Source organism: Aulonocara sp. 'chitande type north' Nkhata Bay, linkage group LG7 (genome assembly GCF_057382095.1).
Source record: "Aulonocara sp. 'chitande type north' Nkhata Bay isolate Kocher_YH1m ecotype deep benthic linkage group LG7, A_spYH_male_GT1.1, whole genome shotgun sequence".
Lineage (NCBI taxonomy): Eukaryota > Metazoa > Chordata > Actinopteri > Cichliformes > Cichlidae > Aulonocara > Aulonocara sp. 'chitande type north' Nkhata Bay.
In genome coordinates, this window is record NC_141350.1 from 61,541,090 (window position 1) to 61,567,025 (window position 25,936).

Below are 25,936 nucleotides of genomic sequence, written 5' to 3' on the forward strand. Positions count from 1 at the left end.
TGCTCTGTCCTTTCTTGAGGTAGTCCAGTATCCATGTTGTGAGATGATGGTCCACTTCTGAATTCTCCAGTTTGTCCTTAAGGACTGTGGGAATAATAGTGTTAAAGGCACTGGAGAAATAAAAGAACATGATTCTCACAGTGCTCCCAGCAGTCTCCAGGTGAGAGAGGGAACGATGTAGGAGGAGAGTGACAGCATCATCCACTCCAATGCCAAGTTGGCAGGCAAACTGAAGTTGGTTCAGTGATGAGCTCACCAGGGGCTGAAGCTGAGCCAGGACCAACTGATCCAGGGTCTTCATCAGGTAGGATGTCAGAGCTACTGGCCTGTAGCCTTTGAAGTTCTTGGGACGTGGAGTCTTTAGCACTGGTACAACACAAGAGGTTTTTCCAGAGCTGTTGAACTCTCCCCAGCCTCAGGCTCAGTTCGAAGATGTGCTCCATCACCCCACACAGTTGATCTGCGCAGGACCTGACAACCCTTGAGGTGATGCTATCTGATGCAACACCAAAACCTCCGCCCCAGAGGGCGGACCCTGGGAGCACACCAACAGACACTCTCATGTAACGTGACAAATACACATATTATACAGCTTATACGGCATTCTCTTAAAATTATGCATGTATTAATAAATTAAGCACTTTATTTTCTTTAGCAGGCTTGACGAAATCGATAAATGTACTCACATCTCTTTAATGACTTTTTGGAAGAATTTAAACATACCTTCAATCATCCTTACACAAAGGAGGATGCAGCCAAATGCTTATTAAACTATTCCAGCAACAACACTGCTGAGCTGATGTAGCTGGGAAGGGTCTGATTAACACAATGGAAAAGCGACAGATGCAAATAATGGCATGTTTATATCGTGGCTCGTTGGAGCATTTCCTTGCGGCTTGTCCATCTCCACTAAATGCTGCCTGCAATACTGTGCAGTTAACACTGTCCAATCGATTTCAGTGCAGAACAAAACGAAATGAACTCTTTCACCATAGGCTCCCCCAGCCTTTGAGCCAATTGTCCAATTACTTTTGGTGTCTTTAAAAAAAGGGTGGCACATTTTAAGGACCTGAATCTTCTGAACTCTTCATTCCAGTTTAAAAGTGGATACCCTCAGACGAAAGGTGAGATTCTACATATTATGTCCATGTCAATTATATAACAATAATTGGAATATGTTTCAGTAAACAGGTAAAAAAAACACAGTTTCCAAATATATATGGACCTCATTTTAGGTCGAAGCACATAAAATGCCCTCCCTGACTGTCGGGTATATTTTTTACAATTATAATTATAACTAAATAATAATAATAATAATAATAATAATAATAATAATAATAATAATAATGTTAGACTTAATCAAATTAAGTCACATGATATTTTCATAAACAGTTATATTTTAATAAAAGCGTAATAAGGATAAAAATGTTGCAAAATATGTCGATGACTGAGGCTTTCTGTGAAAACGAAATCAGTCTTTTTTTTCTTTTATCACGAAGTAACGGAACCGGAAGTATAGCCGGGTTGGTTGTGGGTTGGTTGTTAGGCAGAGCATACCAGGTTGAGTTGGTTTGTATTATGACTTTAATGTGGAACATTAGTCGTGATGAACAGAGTTTCTGACTCTATTATGATTATGCTTGTATAATATGGAGAATGGTGGATGTTTCTTTCCCTTGGTGGATACATCTAAAGGTAAGACGTCGTCTTAAACAAGGGAGGTGCAACCAAATGCTGGTCGCGTTAGCTTAAATGAGCTTGCAAGCTACTAGATTGAACCGCTTCTGGTGAAATATTTTTCCAATCCTGATACTAAAAATAAACCTTTTTGCCACTCTAAGCAGGCGGACTGCGATTTAAAAAAGTATTACTTTGAAGTCAGCCGGCTACGATGGTTAGCAAAAAAGACAATAGCTACATCACCTATCATTAAAAACAGCTACGATGAATCATTACGTGAGGTGCTTGTTGCAGGTATCAAACAGTATCACTTGGCATTACACGCCATAACACATTTCGCTTTAGAGAAGAAGACCCTTAAGCTGTCAGCAAGGACAAACCTGACAATACACTACAGCTTTTCATTAGTTGCAGTTAGCGTCGTCTAGAAGCTCTTTGCAATTACTGGATCTTCTAATGTAAGATTAGGCCCGCCGCATACAATTAGAACTATTCAAAACCTAACAATATGTTATTAATAGTTTGACGTTTGTTTACTAAAGTTACAAAAAATCTTGGTGCTCTGGTCCTGATCCTTTATTGGACGTGTTAACGTTGGTATCTCATTCAACCTAGTTTGAGTGTGTGGTTGTTTTGGCCTGGCTTACAGCTCTTATTTACATGTTGAAATTATCAACATCTTTATGTTCAGTGTTAATATCACGGACATTCAAACTTCAGTTTTTGTTTGTTGGTATCAAAGTTCAAACCCATTTAAAGAGATTATTGGCAAAATGACAATCTTTGTTTTAACTGTTGAGACTTTTAAAGCCTCTTCAGCCAAGCTGAGGGCTATACTGTGAAGCAGGAGTTGGGTAAACTATGTGTGTTCAGTATATTTAGGGTATCTCTCCATTGTCTGGATTCACATATCCTAAAATTGATGATCAGGATAACCGATCACACAAAGCTGGTTATCAAGTCACTGTGTTAACGAAGGGTCTCCCCTGTGCATTCACACGAAATGTGTGGCACTGGCAGACATCTGACCAATCACAAAATAGGCGTTTCAGGAATCTTGTGACTCTTCTTCCATAGAAGATTATCCCTCTGAGTGATACCTATACTTTAGATATGTTATCAAATTGCATTAAAAATCTTTATCATAAAAATATACCAGTAAAATGCATCACTGTTTTTAAAAATGACGAGAAAACTCTTTACTTAATCTGGTGATTTGGCGCAAGCAATAATAATTTTAATTCTACTTAACAGTTTTATCACTGAGTGGGATTTTGCTGCCATTGATGATTTTTAAGGCAGCAGCTGCACATTAGAGCTCTACATCTTTAAAATAGATCCATTTAAACATTAAAGTTTACTGTCCCACATCAAACAGCTAGCTGTGTCCTCAACCTTTGATTGGGTGTAAAACAGCCTGTTTCAGTTTAAGTGTTGTTTTCAATAAAATGCATGCTCAAAAGAAATGTTTTGTCTCACTCCCATCCCTTCTTGTTGCATGTTGAAGCTCTACTTGGAACCTTGTTAAGATCCAACCATGCAAAATATGAAAAAAAAAAACCCTACTTTTTTTTGCCCATTTTTCAAGTGGTTAAACTTTTGATCTGGACTGCATAAAGAACAAAAACAAAAGATTGTATAAAATACAATATTAGTCCCTTAAAAGCAAATGCTGCCTTGGCAGAGGTTTGCTTCTTGTTTTAGTTTATTGTATTTATTTATTTAAACTGTGAAAGTTGGAAGTTAAAGTGGGCTTTGGGATGTGTGAATTGAGCTTAGTTTTTAAATATATCAGTTTTAAAAGATTGAGCTGAAATCCTACTTCTAGACTGCAACATGTAATAACAATTTCTTTGCTCTCCTTAGGGACTACTTTGCCTACCTTGGACCTGAAAAAATAGTCATCAAAAGATGGAAAAGGTGACACCTCTCTTGTCATCAGTCAGAGCTGTAACACTCTCAAACAGAGACTGATAAGAAAAGAAAAGGAACCCTTTGGCATACAGGCAAGAGGGTGAGAAGATTTCCAAAGCGAAAAGACACACTTAGCCAAACAGAGGAAATGGCATTCTTGGACAATCCGGCCATTATCCTGGCTCACATCAGACAATCTCATGTGACCAGTGATGATACTGGAATGTGTGAAATGGTGCTAATAGATCAGGATGTTGATCTTGAGAAGTGCCAGCTTTCTCTTGTGCCTGGTAGCAGCTTTGGGTCAACTGGGTCAGGCCTCCTGAATGAGGGGGGCAGTAGTGTGACAGACAGTCATCCCTGTGACCTCTCTCAGTCTATGGACATCACCTCCAGCTGGGACTTTGGCATTCGTCGGCGCTCCAACACAGGTAAACTCATCTTCAGACTTTAGCTTGTTAGTTGGGCCAGCTTTCTGTCAGACCTCCCTCCTGTCATTATGGTGGGAGGCAGCCAGAAAGCCTGTTCTGCTGCTGTTTGAAGGGGTTTTGTGTGGCTAATCAGGGCTAGTGGTTTCACTGAGTTAAATTGTGTGCAGCGCATGTGAAAAGCTTGGGATTACACTGTGGTTCATTGTGCATTTAAGTAATTTATATGATGTGACATATTGCATTAAATATGGTTATGGAGATGACAAATGACACAGCAAAATGAATAATCATTGACTATGTGTCACCCAGCTTCCGTGTGCTCCAAAATCAAGTGCCTACTCTATATAAAACCAAATTTCTGCAAACATTTGATGACAAAACCATGATGACAAAAAGTGAGGGAAACCCACTACTTCAGCAAATGTGGAATTTATTTTTACATTTTCAGTTTTCATATTGTTGTTCTTTGTTGGTGTTATTACCATTACTACTGTGGCTCCAGTGGATCATGGGCATGAATGTAATAGTAATTTGGCACTTTTAATAATGTCTTTAAACTTCATTTTTCAGGATGGAATGGTGATTCAGCATACGTTTTTAATGACTTACCTAAAGACTTGTAGCGAGTTTTACATTGTCATGGACTGAGAGGATGTTGACCAATAAAGAAGCTCAACTGAAATTTGTAGCTGCCCACATGCCCAGGTCAAATGTGGAAAATATCGCTATGGTCAGACAAGACAAAGCTTGAACTATTTGGCTTGCAAGCAATTCAGCTCAATTTTATTTATGTAGCACCAGATCGCAACAACAGTTGTCTCAAGGCGCTTAATATTGTAAGGTAAAGACCATCCCAATAATAACTTAGAGTTTTAGGTCAGACTACAATAACCTCAGTTTTTATGTGAATTTGGAAGCAGAAAATCAGGTCATCCAGGTCTTTATGTCTGTAAGAAATTCCTGCAGTTTAAATAATTTATGTATATTATCTGGCTTCATGGATAAATAAAGTTGGGTATCCCTGTGGAACTCCCTAGGTAACTTTAGTGTGTAAAGAAGACTCCATTTGCATTAACAAATTGGAGTCTGTTAGCTATGATTTAAGCCACTGCACTGCAGTACCTTTAATACCTACAGCATGCTCAAATTGCTGTAATATTATATTATGGTCAACAGTATGGAATGCTGCACTGAGGCCTAGGAGGACAAGCACAGAGATGAGTCCACTGTTTGTCCACATTTGTAACCTTCACTGAAGCTGTTTCTGGGTTACTGACCGCTTAAAGGCCTGTCTTACGTACTCAAGTCATAGAGATAGGTTGATTATGTTTAAGCTTAAAGCATTAATTAATGGTAAATAATGCTTCTTTGAGTAGTCTTGTAGGAATGGGGTCTAAAAAGCACAATTTTGGCTGCAGTGCTGAAGAGAAACCTAGGATGGTTCTTCTTCACTCAGTATAGAATAGTAAGATCTTCCAGCTTTACAGAGGGCTTTTTATAGAGCAAAAAACTAATCTTCCAGGCTAAAGGATGATCTTCTAAACGAGTGAGTTGCAATTTCCTCTCCAGCTTATGAGTTATGCTTTAAGGTGTGTATTTGAAAGTAAAAGGATGTGTGTTTTGAGGAGAAAAGATGAGGCTTTTAGACCCAAGAGCACTGTTCCAACAATACTTGTTTTTTTTTAAAAGTCATTAAAAATATAAACTGTACAATCAGTCCACAGTGGAAAAAGAACAGTCCATCCATTTGGACTGATCTATTTTCTGCTAGGTCTAGGCTACCCCTGCAACCAAGGCCTCCCTTTACCTGACCACCTCCTCTAACTCTTCTGGAAGGAGTATACCAAGACGCTGCCAAGCCAGCTAATCTCTGGGTCATACGTCTCCCTTGGGGCCAGACATGCTTTGGACACCTCCTCTCAGAGCCTTCCAAGAGACCTGAATGCCTGAACAAGCTCAAGTGTCACCTTTCAATGTGGAAGAGCAGCGGCTCCACTGCAAGCCCCTCTCAAGTGGCCAAGCTCTTCAGTCTATATGAAGGCTGAAGCTCTGCTCTGCCATGATTCATGAACAAGATTGTGAGATATTTGAAGCCCTCCACTTGGGGTGGTAATTTATTCCTGTGCAAGAGTGGGCTGAGCAGGGAAAACATTACATAGGCTGTTTTTGTGCTTATGTTTGACTAATGGTGTGTCATCGTATTGCTGTAATGCAAGAATATTCCACTATAATACTGCTACTCCTGGCATCTTGTGGCAATATATTCACACTGCGAATTACATGGCTGCCATCAATGACAATAGCTCATTGGAAAAAAATGACTAAGCTATCCTTAACTTTGTTTGCAGTAATAAATACTGCTGCCTCGAAACTGCTCTCACAGATGAAGTTCTTTCTTTTTTTTTGTTTGTTTGTTTTTTTGACTCAATAGTCTCAGAAACACAATTGCAGTAAATTTCATTGAAATAGTGTGATATAATTTTGAGGCTATATTGCCTACCCGTAGTTTCACAAATTGTGTGTCCGGATATTTTGTCCTGTGTAAGAAGTTTGTTGTGTTGTCCTTATGTGGTTAGAATCACAGTAAAAATTGTGCTAATTTAATACAGGTCCTGTCTAAATGTGCTCTTTAGTGCTCCTGCTAGCCAGTATAAAAGCAATGTATTATATAATTTGAAAAGCCACAGCTAGTGTTGTGGTATAAGCTGAATAAAAAATAAATAAATAAATAAATGAATAGATAAATTTCATATCATGTGTGAAATTTAGTGTGCTACCAAGCACTGAGAAACTGATGGGACAACAATTCTTCCGAACCATGCTTAAGTTCATTTGTCCTTTTTTATATTTTGTTAATTATTCAAATGGATGAGTAACACAAAAAAACAACCCAATAAAAAAGTTTTCACTCTCAGTTTCAAAATTGCTGTATTTCTACTGTTGGAAATTACATTCAGCACTATAAACAAGACCAGAATTTAATAGAATAATTCACCATTTAGATTTGATTATCTTAAAGCACATGCTCTGTTTTTGCTTGCCATTTAATTACTGTTAAGCAATTAAATGGCAAGCACCCATCAGTATTTTACACTCTTAATGCAAAACGATGATGGTGCCCTCCTAACGTATAGAAAGCATCTCTACTTGTGCTTCCAAAACAACTTTGACCCAACAGAAAAAAGGGACTTCGGGGCTGGGGCTGTTCTGCTGAGTCCAGTAATGGGATGCAGGCAGTAGATCTTCTGCATCCCATGGGTGAATGGTTGGGCTTGTTGCTGAATGTCTTAGTTAATCTTAATGGGATATGAGATGAGGACCTCAGGAGTTTTGGAGGGTAGAATGACTCGAAATAATGCTGCGAAGGGTACTTGGTCTCCAGTGTTGTCTATGCGGGGACATCAGAATCCAAAATTGTTAAAATAATCGATGTAATTAACTTCATTTGACAGTGGTATTCATTTTGTTGCTGATTGGGTCATCAGGGATATCCTCAGCTGAGACTATATGCCATGGAAAAAGACTATCTGGCTTAACAGACCTCTCTAACCCACGAGTCTTGCCACCCACCAGAATACAGACTTGGTTGTGTCATGTTCTTCTATTATCCCTATAATCCTAAAGTTTGGTGTTATAATCTAATCTAATCAGTCATCAATTGAGGGTGTTGGTGTACTATATTGTTTGTTTTGTAAAAATTGTCTATAGTGAGGTTAAAGTGAGTTTGCAACTACTTTCAGAAATTTTATTTGGAAGGAAAAGTTGGTTTTGGTGAAAGAGGGAGTCCAAAGGTAGACATTGTCTCCTTTTGGCTCCCTTGACTTTTGTATTAGGTTTTGTAGAGTGACGGGGATGGTTTTGGGTTGTGGGTCGAAAGCTGCAATCCTCTGAGACTTTCAGCCTTGACACTGGATACTGACCTCTTGTGGCTCTCATCAGGACTTCACCAAGATAGCTGTGACAAACCAGTGGCTGCTGGTAAGACACGGATTAACAACCATGCAAGTTTTATTTTATGCTAGCCCTTTTTGAACTGCTATACTTTTTTGTGTACACGACTGTATTTAAAGGGTTGGTCATATTATTAAAAAGATTTACATGCCAGATAGTCAGTGTAGCTTCATGAAAACTGGTCTTTTTCTTTAAAGGCTCAATTAGTGGTACTCTATATGGACAAAAGAAGTGAGTCACATCTCTTAATTTTTTAATTCAGGGGTATAAAATTAAGCACCTAGTCATTCTGAAAGCCTTTGACCCATTTCTCTCAAAAATGTTTATTCTAAAGAGCTCACTTAATTGGTTCTCAACATGGTACTGATATATCACCCTTCCAACATTTATTACCACTATTATTGTGGACTGTTGAGCTGCCTTGGCTTACCTTGGACATAAATTGATCTCTACTGTACTAACAACAAAGGAGCTTGCCCTGCACTCATGTTAGACTACCACTCCTTGTTCTTACTACTCAGAAACAGACCACTTACAGAAAGGGACAAACTGTAACTAAGATGGTTACAGTCTGGCCAAAAGTGGCTGAGTCTACCCTTAAGTGCTGTTTTGCCCGTACTGATTAGAATCCGTATCATCACAAAGCTACCCAGGGTTCCCACACAGAAATAGAAGTATATCCCTCTTCAGTATAAAAAGTTGCATAGTCTGTCACAATATAGAACTTAATAGATGTATACCAAAATAAGAAAACTTTGAATAAAGTTTGGATAAAGGATGACGTTTGTCTCTTGCTGATAGACGTACCTTGCATTTAGATTTGGCGGCACTCTAGCCCACAGATGCAGGTACAAAAGAGCACTGCAAAGAAAAACTATACATGACAAATTGATAATGCCCTCCTATAACACAATCACCTACGGAGCCCGTGGCAAAGAATATGTGCAATAACTGATCACATGAGCACAGACAGTTCCCGTATTGTCCATAATGCTTCACTCCCTGATGTATTAAACCATTTCTATGCCAATTTTGACAGACTCAATACAGAGACTCCCATCAAAACCCTGCCACCACCAGATGGCCATGTACCTCTGCCCTCTGAGGTCAGGTCCTCCCTAAACAGAGTGAATTGACACAAAGCTGCTGGCCCTGACGGTATACCAGAACCCGTGATCAGAGCATGTGGCAGTAAGCTGGCTGAGGTGTTTATTAACATCTTTAACTTGTCCTCAAATGCTTACAAGTCGATGAAGGTTAGAAGGGTGGTGGATCAGTTCTCCAGCTAGTCCAGTCTTGGGAAAGATCCTGAATCCCCAAGTTGTCCCCGATGCAGTCATCAGAGTGCGACTGTTAGAAAGTTAAACATTTGTAGATATAAAGGTGTTTGTTTGTTTTTTGGTTGTTGTTTTTTTATTTAACCTCTGTTTAACTAGGAAGATCCCATTTTGATTAAAAACCCTTGAAACCTTTCAAGGGAGACCTGGCCAAGATGGGCAGCAGCAAGTATCACGCAGTTACAAAAATGACACAATTAAACACACACAACAACAACAAAACACACATACACAAAAATGCAAATGAAATTTAATTAAAATGACAAGCAATCTAATTGAAACAGTTGCATGTTATGGATTAAAAACACTTAATGAAAATAATTTTGTCATTTTCCAGTCATTCTGCAGCTCGTTCCAAGCCAAGGGTGCTAAATGGACAAAAGCTCTTTTGCCAAGTTCAGTTTGTGCAAATGGAACAGAAAGCAACAAGTAATCTTATGGACGAAGAGAATAACGACCAGCATGTTTCATTGCAAGGAGGGAACATGTATATAGAAGGCAGCAATCCAGTTATTGCTTTACATCTAAAGCTATATCAATAAGAGTTAAAGGTTCTATCAATGTGTGAGAGACTTGTGGTAAAAAGCTCAGAGTAAAAACGTGCTATAGAAGTAGAAGTAAATTTACTTCACTTTGCCCTTAAACACTACTTAATGATTATAGCTCCGTACCATTACTACCTCTTTCCTTTCTAAGCTGGTAATGAAATTATTTCACCTTGTCCAGCAAATGCAGAGAAAACCCGGTTTTCGTCAACTGCAGAAACTGAACAGGCAACAAGCTTTAAATTCCTTAATCTATGTCATTTTCTATAGATACACCTTCTGTCTAATACAAAAATGTCAATAATCCCTACACTTTCTGAGGAGGTTGAAAAATACCTTGGTAGCATCTCCTACTGCACTGTACAAAGCATTATAACATCTTGTATAACAGTGTTGTATGGTAACTAGGCGACCGTTGGTCAAAGGGCCCTGCAGTGGGTAGTAAAAGCAGCTGAGCAGTGTTAATAGTGTAACTGTCAGCAACTTGTCATCAAAGACATCTAAAAGTGTTGCATCCGACATGAGTGTAACTCTGTCTCTGACCATATTTCGTAAGTATTTTATCAAATGGACTCTATTAAACACACATTCATACACTATATTATACACAATGACTGAATCTGAAACTGTGATATGCCGCCACTTCAGCAATAACAGACTAGCAATAAGTTACTAATCCTATATTTTATATACATCTTATTCTGTATTTTATTGTATGATATTGTAATGCATTTGAATTTCCCTCCTTTTTAAATCTTTTATCTTATTCTGTGTTTTATCTTACTTTGCTTTCTGCACAATAACATACAACAACATATTGCAAATTTCATTATACCGGCTATGCTTGTTACATGTGTAATAAAATGGTAAAGTCAACTGAATCAAACTTTTGGAGAGCAATGACATCCTCTGTGGTTGGAAATAATGACTGTTCAATGATCTACATTCTATAGAATCAGTTGTTTACAGGAATTTACAATAATTTTCATGATGTGTCGTAAATGATGATCTGTTGTCTGTTTAACTAAGTTTTAGTGACTCTGTTTTTGTATGCAATGAAGTTAATGACCAGCTGTCCTTTCTTTGTAGCCCAAAGACTTGAAAGACTAAGAAAAGAACGACAGAACCAAATCAAATGCAAAAACATTCAGTGGAAAGAGAGGGCGTCCTCCCAGTCAGGTACTGTTCCTAGTCATTTCTAAATACCTTTACTTTTTAAAATTTCACATTTTACAAACGTTGTTTTTGCTTGTCATTTATATCCCTTAATGTCATTCTGATTACGTAGTTTGCTGAGGATCTGCATGTTCAAATGATTTTGTCTAAAATATGACATCAAATATTCTGTTGCCACAGGGCACAGACCACTTCATTAGTAATATATACTGAAGCATTTATAGAAGAGTATCTTAACATTTTAAGTAATCAAAGACAAAAATCTGTCTTTATTGAACCTGAATCAGTAACTGAACCAGTGAAGTGAATGGCACTTCTATACAGTGGTGTGAAAAAGTGTTTACCTCTTTCCTGATTTCCATTTTTTTTTTGTATGTCACACTTAAATGTTTCAGATCATCAAACAAATAACACAACACAGATAACACAAGTAAACAAAATACAGTTTCTAAATGAATGTGTTTATGGCAGAGTTCTAAGACGAAAACCACTGCTGAGCAAAAGGAACATAAAGACTCGTTTCAGTTTTGCCAGAAAACATCGTGACAATCCCCAAGACCTTTGGCTAAGTGCTCTGTGGACTGACTAGACAAAAGTTGAACTTTTTGGAAGGTGTGTGTCCTATTACAGGGTGGTGGATCAAAAAGTCATACACAGTTTCAGAAAAGGAACATCTTACCAACAGTAAAATATCATGGTGATGTGATGGTCTTGGACTGTCTTGCTGCTTCAGGACCCATAAAACTTGCTGTGGTAAATGAACCATGAATTCTGCTCTCTACCAAAACATCCTGAAGGAGAATGTCTGGCTAATTGTTCCTGAACTCAGGCTGAAGCACTATTAGGTTCTGCAGCAGGACTATGATCTAAAACACAACAGTAAGTCCACCTTGCTGTTGTGAGACTTTGGAGTGGCCTGATTCCAACTGAGATTCGGTGGCCATAAAAAGGCGGTTCATGCTCGAAAACCCTCCAGTGTGGCTTAATTACAACCACTCTGCAAAAATGAGTAAGCCAAAGTTCCTCCACATTGCTGGAAAAAAAATCATTGTCAGTTATTGCAAACATTTGATTGCAGTTGTTGCTGCAAATGCTGTTGTTGTGTGGCCCAACCACTTATTAGGTTTAGGGTGCAATAACTTTTTCACACAGGGCCATGTATGTTTGGAATTGTTCCCCGCTTAATAATAAAAACCTTCATTTAAAAACTGCATTTTGTGTTTAGTTTGGTTATCTTTGTCTAAGATTGATATTTGTTTGCTGAGCTGAAACATTTAAGTGTGACAAACATACAAAAAATAGGAAATCGGGAAATGGTCAGATGTTTTTTCACACTGTATCAACACGAGCTGTTTGATAAAATCTCCTTAAATTCTCAGCAAAACCTCTAAGATAATGTGTTTAGATTCAGACACAAAAGCTCTTTAGTTGACAAAACTCCATCAGTATACGTTAACTCTTTTTTTTTTCTTTCTTCCTGTTTCTGTGTGTTCTGTCCAGTGGAAGATCTGGGGTCTCTGTTTGAAAAGCGCAACTTTAAAGACAGGCCGCAGACAACTGGAACAAAATCCACTTTGTCACTGAGGCTTGAGCAGTGTCCCCAGCAGCTCAATAATCCCTTCAATGAATACTCTAAATTTGATGGCAAGGTGAATTATTCAACATTTTATTTAGGTTTATTTGGACATTAAATAATAGGATTTGAATCCAGTTTTGTAGAGTGGGGAAAACCTTTGTCTTCAATTTGATTTTCTTCAAGAATTGATAAGCTTTTTCTTTGTATAGGTTTTTCCATATATCATGATAGTCAGGACAGTACTCAATTTTCACTCAATTCAGGTTGAAAATTTTGTTTCTAACTAAATAAGCAGTTATAAATTTTATTGAAGTTATTACCCAAATAATCACAGCACAGTTTCAATCTAATTGTGTATTTATTTCTCCTTTGGCATTTGATGGTAGAATGCCACAGTAGAAATAATTTCATTTGTCTGGTAGGACTTATAGGATCAGCTTTGTGTTTTGAAGTCTGCCTCAAAGGCATATGGTGCTATCAAGCATTCGCAGCAGGTGAATCTGCGCAGCCACAAAATTGACAGACATACGAACGTGCTTGTGCTAATCATCTAATCTGATGACAAAATGTACATCACTTTGACCCATGCTGACTCTAGCAGCCTTGTGGATGTGGAAACTATAACTTGCCTGTTAGTGTTTATTTGAAAAACAATAAGTTAATATTTGTCTACGTTTTGTCTGTTTGTTCGATGTAATGTTTTGTTTTGTTTTTACTGCACAATCCTCTCTTCACTTTTAGGGCCACATCGGCACCACAGCTACAAAAAAGATAGACGTCTACCTATCAATGCAAATGACTCAGGAGAAAGTACATCCAATGACAGTGGTGACCATCGCCAATGCCCGTGTCCATGACCTCATTGGACTTATCTGTTGGCAATACACAAGCGAGGGACGAGAACCCAAACTCAAGTGAGCACAAAATGGCTAAAAAAATAAAACTGCTACATTTCACAGGATGTCTTTTTCTTTGTAATACACTTTTTCTGTCTCTCTATATCCAAATCCTTCCACCGCATATCCAACAGTGAAAATGTGAATGCTTATTGCCTTCACATTGCTGAAGATGATGGCGAGGTAGACACTGACTTCCCTCCGCTAGACTCCAATGAGCCAATACACAAGTTTGGTTTCAGCACTCTGGCCTTGGTGGAGAAATACTCCTCCCCTGGCATCGCTTCCAGGCAGTCACTGTTTGTTAGAATGTAAGTATGAAATGAGTGATATATCACTTATAACAACAAATGGTGGAAAGCTGATAGAGTTGTCTAATTATAGATACTTACATAAGTCTTGCTAGGACTAAGATAATGATTTCCATCTATGAATAAAACTACATTGTTGGGACAGCACAAAATGACATAAACAACCAGTTTGGCTCTGTAGGTTCACAGTCATCCAGGTAATGGTAGCCTTAAGAGCTAAACAGGAAGGCAACTTAGGTTTTTTGTTTGTTTGTTTGTTTGTTTGTTTGTTTGTTTGGTTGTTTGTTTGTTTGTTTGTTTGTTTGTTTGTTTGTTTGTTTGTTTGTTTGTTTGGTTGGTTGGTTTGGTTTGGTTTTTGTGAAGACGATTCACCTCTCAAACAAGAGGCTTCTTCAGTTTTAAAAGTTGACAGCCAATATATTTAAACAGTAGTTGGGTTGTCCCATAGGAGGTGATTATTGACCCACTATTAATCATGTGCATAATCACATAAGTTGTGAAAAAAGGCATGGGTCATTAGCATCAGGATTTTGGGTAAAACCACTGTGAGACCTTGCCTTGTCCTGTCATGTGACCTATCAAGGTCACCTAACGCAACTTGAGTTTAGAACAACGGTTAGCATCCCCTTTTTAGCTGTTGTCATGGTGATGTTTTGTTTTTTATTTAGAGATTTAATGACCTTTTCTTCAATTGTGATGTTGGATGGAGATGGTCTTGCACTGGAGAGGATAGCTGAAAGCTTCATCCTGATTTCCTCCGGTTGTTAACAACAGAAACAACAATAAGTATCATTAAACTATGAGGATAACCACTAATTTTCTGTTCACAAATTTATATAAGACTGAGGTTATTGTACTTGGCCCTAAAAGTCTTTGAAATATGGTATCTAACCAGATGCCGACTCTGGATGGCATTACCTCGGCCTCGAGTAATACTGCGAGGAATCTTAGACCCTTTTTTTTTTTTTTTTTTTTTTTTAAATATGAGCATGTCATTCAATGCTTATATTAATCATGTCTCAGAGTGATGCTGACTTCTTTGAATTCTAAGCTTGACTACTGTAATTTCTTATTATCAGGATGTCCTATAAACTGATGTAAAAATCAGCTAATCCAAAATGCTGCAGTAGGAATACTGGCGGGGACTAAAAAGAGAGAACATATTTTTTCCTGTGTGGGCTTCCCTTCATTGGCTCCCTGTTAAATCCAGAATCAAATTTAAAATCCTTCACCTCATACAAGGTCCTGAGTAAACAGACCCCATCTTAACCTAATATTCTAATCACACCAATTAAGCCCTTTGCTCTCAGACTGCAAACTTGTTGTTCCTAGAGTATTTAAAAGACGAATGGGACGTAGAGTATTAACTTCCAGGCCCCTTTTCTGTGGAATCAGCTTCAAGTTTGTATTTAGGAGATGGACGCCCTGCCTGATTTGGCGCTATATAAATATTTCCAGTATTAAACGATGTTAGGGTGTGGACAAGTAAATTTTTACAGGCTGATTATTTTGTGCTGCATTTAAATAAATATTTGAATATTTGGCAACAGGAAGGCATTTGTATACAACAGTAATACTGTTTAATTGCTAAAAGTAAGGTCTATGATAATAATTTCTCCAAAAACTATTTAAAGTAAAATGTTCCAAATAAGGTAGTTGAGATTAAAAATACATGAGGTGGCTATTCAAAACAAACAACATATTGAAACTTCCTGCTGTTTGCAAATTGAAAGCAGAACACAGTAGATTATTTATTCAGATTACAATCTTGTCTTCGTGTCTTCAGCTTAGCAGTTTGTGCTAGCACAAAAAGCAGTACTCTGATACTCGCATCTTATTGCTATGAAACAATCAGAACCATTAAATGTTGCTTAATGCATTCTTAATTATTTTCTATTTTTCTATTTTAGAAATGCTGCTCATGGTTTTTCTCTAATTCCGGTGGACAATTTGAAGGTGACTATGAAGGAAATTCTCCAGAAAGCTCTCAAGAAGAGGAAAGGTTCACAGAAAGGCTCGGGTAATGATGTTTGCACCATTTATTCCCTTCTCTCTTTAATGCAAGGAAGACGGTGTGCTGTCTTTTTATGATCTGTTAATCATAAAAGTGTGCTGTTTTCCTTGAATTATCCATAAATATAATCTCTTTTGGATACATTGGGCATAATTCTACATCTTTGTATTTTGTGTCTGAAAATAGTTTTTGGCATGTTTTACTATATACCTCACATTGCTAGATAAGGAGTGATTAACCTACAGACTGCCTAGATTGTAACTTGACTTTCCACTCCGAGTGCCTTGTACAGATACAGGCCCTTAGCAAGCAGTGGCAGTTATGAGAGCTGAGTGTCAGCCATTTTCCAGGCACTTCCCAGATGCTGGGAGTCCTCCCTCCTTCTCCTGGGACATCTCTGCTTTCTACTATGAACACACTTTTCATTAAGTTGCAGAATGTTACCAAGTGTGTGTATGTGAGGATAGCATGTCAGTGATGGAAATAACTATCTCTTTTCATCAGCAAGAGTTTTGTTTCTGAGAGACAGTAATTTTATTAACTGTGTTTGATCTAAAGAAGTCAAACCAAAGAAGGTTCACATTACAGGAATTCAGAGGAGACAAAGGGAATGGCTAGAAATTTAATAATACATAGAATATCTTGGCTCTTAAGAGGGAAGTTTGGTGGAGTAGAGCTGCAGTGACCCCAATGACACTGGTCTCTAATTAGTGACAGCAACCAGTGGTTGTAGAGCCTAAAACGTTTCACTTTTGACACATGAATGAATATGCATTTGACAATTTGACACATGAGACACGCAGACTTCAGGAGGAGTTACAGTATCTGATTAGTCCGAAAGTCACGGGCAAAGGAGAATCCCAGATTATTTTGGATATGCTTCTTTTTTTTAAAAATATATATTTACATATCTACAGTTCCAGTTGTTACCAGTAGCTTTCCTATTAGTTAACATTTCATTCTACTTGAACAACTGCAGCACAGTCAAACAATTAGTCTGGCACTAGTTTGAAAGTAACAACTAAAAACAAGACCCAAGTTGTTGAAAAATAACTTTCTCATAAGAGTTTTGCAATATCAATAAAAGTTGTCAGTGCTGTGTTGATGTAAATACTCTCATTCTCAAACAGGGCCCTTGTATCGTCTCGAGAAGCAGACCGAGCCAAATGTAGCAGTAGACCTGGACTCCTCACTGGAGAGCCAGAGTACCCTGGAATTTTGCCTGGTCAGAGAAAACAGTAAGTGATCTTACAATGACTGTTGTCATGAGACCTCTAGACAGCAAACCTCTTGCATGGACTAAGTAAGGTACATAAAAAAGTTATTATGTTTGGAAAGATAAGTGTCTGGACTTCTTTAAGTTTCTTGACGACATTTCACCTCTTGTCTGAGAAGCTTCTTCAGCTGGCTTCTACACACCTTGGCTTGTGTGATTAGGCAGAGGGCCCCAAGAGGGTCCATAACCCTTTTGGGGACATTTCCAAATAGGGCTTAAAATCTGGGACTCTCCACCAATTGCTCTTAGAACTGAAGAAGCTTCTCGGATGAGAAGACCTCTTCAGGAAACTTAAAGAAGTCCTGACGCATATTCTTGATGCCAGAATATGTCAGGTGTGTTGTACAGCTTGCTTTGTCCTTTCATATGATATAGTACTCTATGTGGTTTCTTTAAAAATAATTACACGGCCAACTTTGACCTTGGGCACTAACAGGAAGGTCGAGGTCAGACGCTTAGCCAACCTAGGCACTCATTATCCCCCAAGTCATACTATACTGTGAATTTTAAAGTCAATTCATGAAAAAATACAAAATGTAAACTGATTTTCTGATTTGGTGTGATCTTGATGTTGACCCAATTTTCACCTAAATTAAAATACCTGGAGTTGGTGTGACCTTGACCCAGTTATTATCAAAATGAAATCAGCTGGAGCTATTATTGGTATCTACCGTCCCACAGAATAAAAAAAATGATATTTTGAAAAATGTGGACGCTAGACTGCAAACAAACAAACAAACTGATTACATATTTCCTTCCTTCTGGAAGAGCAACATCAAACTTTAAGTATAGCCCTTGCCCTTCAGGGGTAGTTGCACTCTCTGAGTGCTCTTGTTTTCTTTCTGTCTTCAGGCTCCAGAGGTGAGGAGAGTTCAGAGGAAGACCCTCCTATTGACATCACCACAGTCCAAGACATGTTGAGCAGTCATCACTACAAGTCCTTCAAGATCAGCATGATCCACAAACTGCGTTTCACCACAGATGTCCAGCTAGGTACAAACTGCTTGATGCACGTTATCCGCTTACAAGTTGTAGTCAGTATTTTTTTAATTAAATTCATTGTGTGCAGCTTACAAAGATTTTTTTTTAATGGATTTTTTATGATTATTTATACTTGAAATACAATGGATCCCTATTTCTCCACAAAGAATGATGCATCTCATTTTTAGTGATTTTTGAATAGCAGCTGTATTTTTTTTTTTAAACAATGAATTTAAAAAAAAAAGTTTTTTGTTTTTTTTAATTCATTGTTTAAACCTTAATATTAAAACAGTTTTTAAAGAACAGTCGAAACAACTAGAGGTAACAAATAAAAAACAAACAAATGGATTGCAAGAATTTATTGCAATTATGCAATGCGTGGCTACCGCAGCATTCTGCAGCGCCAACAGTGAATGTGTATCATGTATGAAATACATTGACCATCATGTTTTACATATGGGTATCTCATCAGGGATTTCAGGAGAAAAACTGGAGATTGATCCTGTCACCAATCAGAAAGCCAGTACTAAGTTCTGGATTCGGCAGAAACCCATTTCCATTGACTCGGACCACCTTTGTGCTTGTGACCTTGTGGAGGAAAGAAGCCCTAGTGAGTGGAGCACAGAAACATTAGGTCACCCTGCACATGTCAACACACTATTCATGTACTTAAACTTTCGTTACCTTTAAGGTTTATTTTGCTTTTATCCATTTATCTACATCTACACTACTCAAAAATTAAAGGAACACTGAGTTCCTTATCCCAGAAGTCAGTTAAACTTCTGGCATATTGATCCGGTCAATTTAAGTAGCTTACGGGGTTATTGATGCATTTCAGCTGTTTTGGTGTTAATGAAATTAATGAAAGGTGCACTAGAAGGCCAAACCATACTGACATTCTTGGTGACATTCAAATAGTTTCATCTCCTGCTCCTATCCTGCAGTCAGCCCAGAATGGTTGTTGGACAAGTTTGTTGTATCATTTTGGTCTAATGAAACATGTTTTTCCTTTACAGGTCATGCAATATTTAAACTCACTTATCTCAGCAATCATGACTACAAGCCTCTCTACTTTGAGTCTGATGCTGCTACTGTCAATGAAATAGTGCTGAAGGTGAGTTTGAGCTGAATGTCTGTGCTGGAACACATTTCTGTGAGGACAAAGATTTAACAGTTTTGATTTAATACCTGCTAAATATGGCAAAGCAGGAGTGGCAAAAGAGACTAAGCAGATCAGAACAATCTCTGTTATGTTAAAAGAACGAGTGTTTACGCAAGTACAGTTTAATGTACGCATTTCCCTTGATGATTTTCCTTTTGTTGGTCAGCTTTGATTAGATTGCAGTACCCTTCAACTCGTTAAAACAACTGCGTCGTTTTTATTTTTAGATCAGAACGATGGAAAGTAGCTCTGTTCCAATGTGTCACCATCAAATGTGAATGTACACCATGAGTACAAAGAGACTCGCATGTCTGTAGTTGCTGATGTGTGACACTCTTTGCAGAGATGCTGCACACAGGCAGTGCTTCGAAATATCATGTTTCATGATCCAACAGGACAAAACCAAAACTTATATCCTCGTGCAGTCGGTGAAATGGCTCAATGAGGTCCTTGCCAGTGCGCTCGAATGGAACATCCATTAATAGGAAAGGCTAGTTGGTGCTATTTAACATTCTGAGCAGGATGCACACAAGCAGTGCACATCTCTTCAGATACCCAGCCACTAGAATTGGGTCATAATTTGGTCCAAAGTTTTAGCATACCACAATTATTTCCCATCAAAAACTGTTCCTTTTCAGTGCGAGTGTCAGGACTCAGTTGATAAAGTCTGTCCCTTGTCTCTCCTGTATCTTTTGTGCTATGGACACTACATATTCATAGCTCTTGTTAGTACACCTCCAAACATTGCTCTACCAACCTATTAAACCTGGGTCAGTCAACTAGGAGCTATTTCTGTTAATTTTGCCCGTGTTTTATGTCCACATCACCATGGGATATTTGTAAACGTCACCACGTACGCTTCAACCCACTCTGCTTCCGCCAAAGCCCCAGGGCAAACCAGGTTCTGTTAAATCAGCGTCTGTGTACAGCTCGAGTCAGTCAATGCCGGTTGTGTTATACGGCTGACCACATGGATCACCCAACCTCCTCAGGTGGCTGTCTGCATTTCCAACACTCCTGGACTGATGTGTGCGTGGCTTCCTAAGAGCTGGAAGAAGTGCTTGTAACCTGTAGGTTTTGAGGAGTGAAATGCATGAAGGGTTAACGAGAGTGCCGTTTGGTAGCTTGGGTTGGGTTGATGGGGCAGCAGGTAGTTTTCTCTTTGGTGCTGGCGCTGATTCCTGCAACCTTCAGCCTTTTAGCATAGGCAAAGGGTCAGTCCTCTGCTTCCAGCCTAGAGCTGCTGAAGCAAGGGGGAAATAGCTGAACCAGTCCAGCAGATCTGTCCTTGAAAGTAAAAAAGCCAAAAAATGCTTTTTTGTGACTAACTGTGTGATTGTTGGGATTTGAAGAAATGAGAGCAAATTATGCGCTTTTGTTTTATGCTGCTAGAAACAAAGTGCGTTAAGATACAATTTTAAAATGGATTCTTTGCTAAGTTGTTTTGTGACACTGTTTAATCCCCTGAGTTTGAAACACCTTCAGCTAATACTGAAGACCAGTTATTAAAGAAAGAAAGAAAGAAAGAAAGAAAGAAAGAAACAGCAGAAAGTCTGGATCCTTGGAAAGAAGATGTAAAGAAAAAAAGGGGTGGCTCAATAATTTTTCACAGTACTGTAGTGCAGTGTTTGAAATGCAAATGAATGCATCACACAAATCTTTTAAGTCAATTCATAATTAATGCCAGTTTTTCCCAATTTTTTTCAGATAAACTACATCTTGGAGTCCCGGGCTAGCACCTCCCGTGCTGATTACTTTGCCCAGAAACAACGAAAACTGAGCCGCCGGACCAGCTTCAGTTTCCAGAAGGAGAAGAAGACTGGGCAATAGACGGGCTCCTCTGCCACCTGTCAGTTCATTCTCTCTATATAGCCTTGTATATGGAGAGCATCAACCTAAATCTACAATCCCTATAAAGAAGACTGGCAGAAATGCGACAAAGATGAAAATGAGAGGAAGAGAGCAATGGTTAGAAAATGGTCCTGTAGGATGCATGTCTGCTTCAGCAGAGCAAGGTGGAAGTTTCTGAAACTTCACCAGTGTCAAGTCATTCTTTTTCTAACATTGAAAAAAAGACTTGTTTTGGCTGTTGTGTTTTTGTCAGGTTTTTTTTTTTTTTTTTTTAAACTTTTTGTTCATTCATTGCCTCTGAATCTAAGCTCTGTCCTCCAGGATGGATATGTAGAGCTTCAACAAGTTGGCAATGTGCACCAAAAAAAAATCAAAGCTACAGACTGTATTATAGCTTTTGCCCTCCTCGTCTAACAGATTTAACACGATGTGAAAATAAAGGTTTCACATTTTTAATGTATTGTACAGAGATATTTTTTATTTAGGAAATGAAAAGGTGTCTCTGGACTGTGTTGTTGGGTTTATCAGTCTAACATTAAAGCATTTCATTCAGGCATATATTTAAAAAAAAAAAAAAAAAGTTTTAATAGCAAATATTCTTCATGCTTTTAGAAGATCAAACACTTTTAGAAATAAAATAAAAATTGTTAATTTGAAAGTTTTAAAGGGATAAATGGACTGGTTCTTATCTGTGCACTCAAAGCGCTTCATACAACTTGCCTCATTCATCTGTACAAGCACTTTTTTTCCTCTGATTTTTCTGCTGAAGTGCTTTTTATCTAACATTCAGATACATTCATACTTTGATGGATGCATCAGAGAGCAACTCAGGGTTAGTATTTTGCCCAAGGCTACTTGGCATGCAGGCTGGAGCAGACAAGGATCAAACCACCAACCTTCCGTTTAGTGGATCGCCCGCTCTACCTCCTAAGCCACAGCCACCTCCATATATAAAGATATGACATTTGAATGTCAAACTTTTGATTGCTGGGTTAACTCTTTATCCCTGCTCAATTAACACGGACTGTAAAACAAAGCAACAACTTGCCAGGATAAAAAAAATGAAATTCCTTATCAATTCTCATTGCTCCACTTTGAGAACCACCACCGTCTCTAAGCAGGATATCAAAGACATTACATTCTTGCTGAATTCAGGTGTTTGTTTATGTTGGAGGTATTTCCCCTCTTTGTTGTGATCAGTGTTCATTACTAAAGTAAAAAAGTTGTTACACATATACAAAGAACATTTCTCTTAAAAGTAATGCAGCACGTTGATTAATTACTCCCAGGAAAAAGACATTCGTTAAACTACCTTTATAACTACTCGTTACATTACTTCAATCTTACTCTATATAATGATCTTAAACACACTGTCTCATAATTACCAATTAATCAGAATCAGAATGGGTTTATTGCCAGATGTTGAGGTTTACAACATTAGGAAATTGCTGCGGTGCTTCAGTGCAAACAATAAGAATTAAAGTGCTATGTAGAAAGAAAGATATGTGCATGAGATATACATGAGATATATATATGAGAATAAGAATTATGAGTGCTACGTAGAAAGATATATACATGAGTGCAGGTGGTGATCAGTGCCAAACATGAAATGATGCAGTGACACAGCGTAGGGTCATGTGTTAGTGGCGGGGACAGTCATGTGGTTATTGTTCATGTGTCCAACAGCAGAGGGGAAGAAACTGTTCTTGTGGCGAGAGGTTCTGGTGCGAATGGACCGGAGCCTCCTGCCTGAGGGGAGCAGGTCAAACAGACTGTGTCCAGGGTGAGAAGGGTCAGCTGAGATCCGGGCTGCACGCCGCAGTGTCCTGGAGGTGTACAGGTCCTGCAGAGATGGGAGTCTGCAGCCAATCACCTTCTCAGCAGAGCGCACAACACGCTGCAGTCTCTGTTTGTCCCTGATAGTGGCTCCAGCGTACCACACGGTGATGGAGGAGGTGAGGATGGACTCGATGATTGCAGTGTAGAATTGCATCATCGTCCGTGTTGGCAGGTTGAATTTCTTCAGCTGCCTCAGGAAGTACATCCTCTGCTGGGCTTTCTTGATGACGGAGGTGATGGTGGGCTCCCACTTCAGGTCCTGGGTGATGGTGGTACCCAGGAAGCGGAATGAGTCCACAGAGGTGATGGGGGTGTCAGTCAGGATGATGGGGGGGAGTGGGGCTGTGTGCTTCCTGAAGTCCACAATAATCTCCACTGTCTTCTGGGCATTCAGCACCAGGTTGTTGTGGCTGCACCAGGACACCAGACGTTCAACCTCCCTCCTGTAGGCAGACTCATCCCCGTCAGAGATGAGCCCAATGACGGTGGTGTCATCTGCGAACTTGATTAGCTTGACAGACTGGTGGGTGGAGGTGCAGCAGTTGGTGTACAGGGAGAAGAGCAGAGGAGAAAGAACACAGCCCTGAGGGGAGCCGGTGCTGATGGTCCGGGAGTCCGAGACATTCTTCCCCAGCCTCACGTGCTGCTTCCTGTCCGTCAGGAAGTCAGTGATCCACCGGCAGATAGAATATTTAAGAATATAAACCTACAAACTACAGCCCCACACACCAACACAAATCCCTAGTACAGCTGGTACAGCGTCCACATCACTACAGCCGCAGCACCAACCCGTCTGTTGATCCCCCCTCCCATTAACTCATGAACAAGACCCCGAGATTCTCCTGCACTGGGGGCAGGAATTCATCCCAAACCTGGAGCGGGAAGTCCACCCTTTTCCAGTGAAGGACCATGGCCTCAGGTTTGGAGGCGCTGATTCTTATTCTGACCGCTTCACATTTTGCCGTGAACCGTTTTAGTGCGAGCTAGAGGCGATCACCCGATGAAGGCAACAGAGCTGTGTCATCTGCGAAAAGCAGAGATGACCACCCAAGTGAGAGCCTTCCAGCACTTGACTACGCCTAGAAATTCTCTCCATAAAAATTCCGGCCATGCAGCCCAATTTCAACACTGTTAACAGGAAAAGGCAGAACCAGGCTTGGGGTGGGGCAGCCATCTGCTGCAAATGGGTGAGGGGAGGGAGACGAAGCAAAAGTCACATTGAAGAAATCCAGAGATTAATAATGATTAATCATTAAATGTGTGGTGTATAAACGCATTGTAGAAAAAAAAAAAGGTGAGTGAAGTAAAAAGATGAATCATGGGAAACGGCCAGTAGCCTAGCAGCACAACTAAGAGATGATTCAGGCTTACATAATCCAGCCCTAAATATATGGTTTATCAGAAAGAACATTTTTAAGCTTAATCTTAAAAGTATAGAAGTCGTCTGTCACCTGAATCCAAACTTGGAAGCTGGTCTTACAGAAGACTTCAGCCTTCCAGTATCCTAGGAATCACAAAATTCTGTACTGTGAGGTTTTAAGATGGAGCCTGGTTACTCAGGACCGATTTTAAATTTGATTCTGGATTTAACAGGGAGCCACTGAAGAGAAGTCGATATGGGAGAAACATGCTCCTTTCAGTGTTTTTACTATAGTATTTTGGATCAACTGAAGGCTTTTCAGGGAGTTTTTAGGACATCCTGATAATAACAAATTACAATAGTCCAGGATAGATGTAATAAATGCAGGAATTTTTTTTTCAGAATCACTTAAGACTCAATGTTTCTAATTTTAGAGATACTGTGAACGTACAAAACAAGCAGTGTTACATACAGTAAAAGGAGTATTGAACACGTCACCAATTTTCATTATGACAGTTCTCACCAACAAAGGCTCTTTATCAAGTATTAATTACATTTCAGTAAGCGTGTTCAATACTTTTCCCTGTGTAATTTGTCATTATTAGACATAATTTATGGACATTTTTGGTGTGATTACTTTGCATGTGTAGACGTGTTTTGATGCGTTCAATACTTCTTTTACCTGTTGTATTTGTATTTGTAATATGTGTATCAAAGGACACATCCTGTTCAAAACTGACTTCCAGGATTCCTCACAGTGCTACTGAACGCCATCCAGGGTAAGTATCTAGTTAGACACCATGTTTCTAGGATTTTTAGGACCAGGTACCATCTGAATTTAGAAGCAGAGAATTAGAAGTGATTATTAGTGGTAAGACTACAAAGCTGAAGGGATTAGGAACAACAGAAATCAGCCACAAAGTGGTAGACCCTTTAAAAATGGGGTCAGCAGATGCTGAAGTGCATAGTGTGCAGAGGTAACCAACTTTCCATAGTCACTACAGATGAACTCGAGAACAGTTCATAAAGTGCTTTATTAAATGGTTTCCATGAACAAGTAGCTGAATCCAAGCCATACGTCACCAAACATTGCAAACAAGTGTCGGATGCAGTAAATGGACTGATTCTTATATATTGCTATTCCCGGCGCACTCAAAGCACTCTATACAACATGCCACATACACCAGTACTGTCTTCTGTGCTGTTAAGTGCTTACTGACTATCATTCACACTCTGATAGATGCATCGGAGAGCAACTTGGGGTTAATATCTTGCCCAAGGATATTTGGCATGCAAAATAGGGGGAGACAGGGATCGAACAACCAATCAGTTGATGACCTGCTCTATCTCCTGAGCTACAGCCACCCCAAAGTGTAAAGCATACCACGACTGGACTCTAGATCAGTGAGAGACATTATCCCTGGAGTGAAAAATCATGCTTCTAAGTCTGTCAATCTGATCTGAGTCTGGGTTTGGCAGTCGCCAGGAGAACAGTACTTGTCTGCTGCATAGTGCCAAATGTAAAGTTTGGTGGAGGGGGGATTATTTAGTGTTTTTTTTCCCCTTTCCTTTTCAGTGGTTCCACTGAAAGGAACTCTTAATGATTCAACATGCTAAGACACTTTGTTAGAACCGT

At 39.1% G+C, this 25,936-nt stretch overlaps 1 protein-coding gene across 1 annotated transcript; it reads left to right on the forward strand.

Annotated features, from left to right (window-relative positions):
- Positions 1 to 1,514: 1,514 nt before the first annotated feature.
- On the forward strand, positions 1,515 to 22,468 carry mapkap1 (MAPK associated protein 1). Its single transcript, XM_086301790.1, has 12 exons — positions 1,515 to 1,695; positions 3,547 to 4,025; positions 10,948 to 11,037; positions 12,535 to 12,683; positions 13,352 to 13,524; positions 13,641 to 13,817; positions 15,728 to 15,837; positions 16,962 to 17,069; positions 17,960 to 18,100; positions 18,561 to 18,698; positions 19,105 to 19,202; positions 20,958 to 22,468. Exons 2-12 carry the CDS (start codon positions 3,743 to 3,745, stop codon positions 21,078 to 21,080), a joined length of 1,590 nt encoding a protein of 529 aa, XP_086157916.1. The 5' UTR covers positions 1,515 to 1,695; positions 3,547 to 3,742; the 3' UTR covers positions 21,081 to 22,468.
- Positions 22,469 to 25,936: the final 3,468 nt, after the last annotated feature.

Bases quoted from the DNA above. Each gene is read 5' to 3' on its own strand.
- mapkap1 (XM_086301790.1), top strand. From the start codon at position 3,743: ATGGCATTCTTGGACAATCCGGCCATTATCCTGGCTCACATCAGACAA. The intron at 13,818-15,727 runs GTAAGTATGAAA...TTTCTATTTTAG, and splicing joins CAGTCACTGTTTGTTAGAAT to AAATGCTGCTCATGGTTTTT. The intron at 18,699-19,104 runs GTGAGTGGAGCA...TTTCCTTTACAG, and splicing joins TGTGGAGGAAAGAAGCCCTA to GTCATGCAATATTTAAACTC.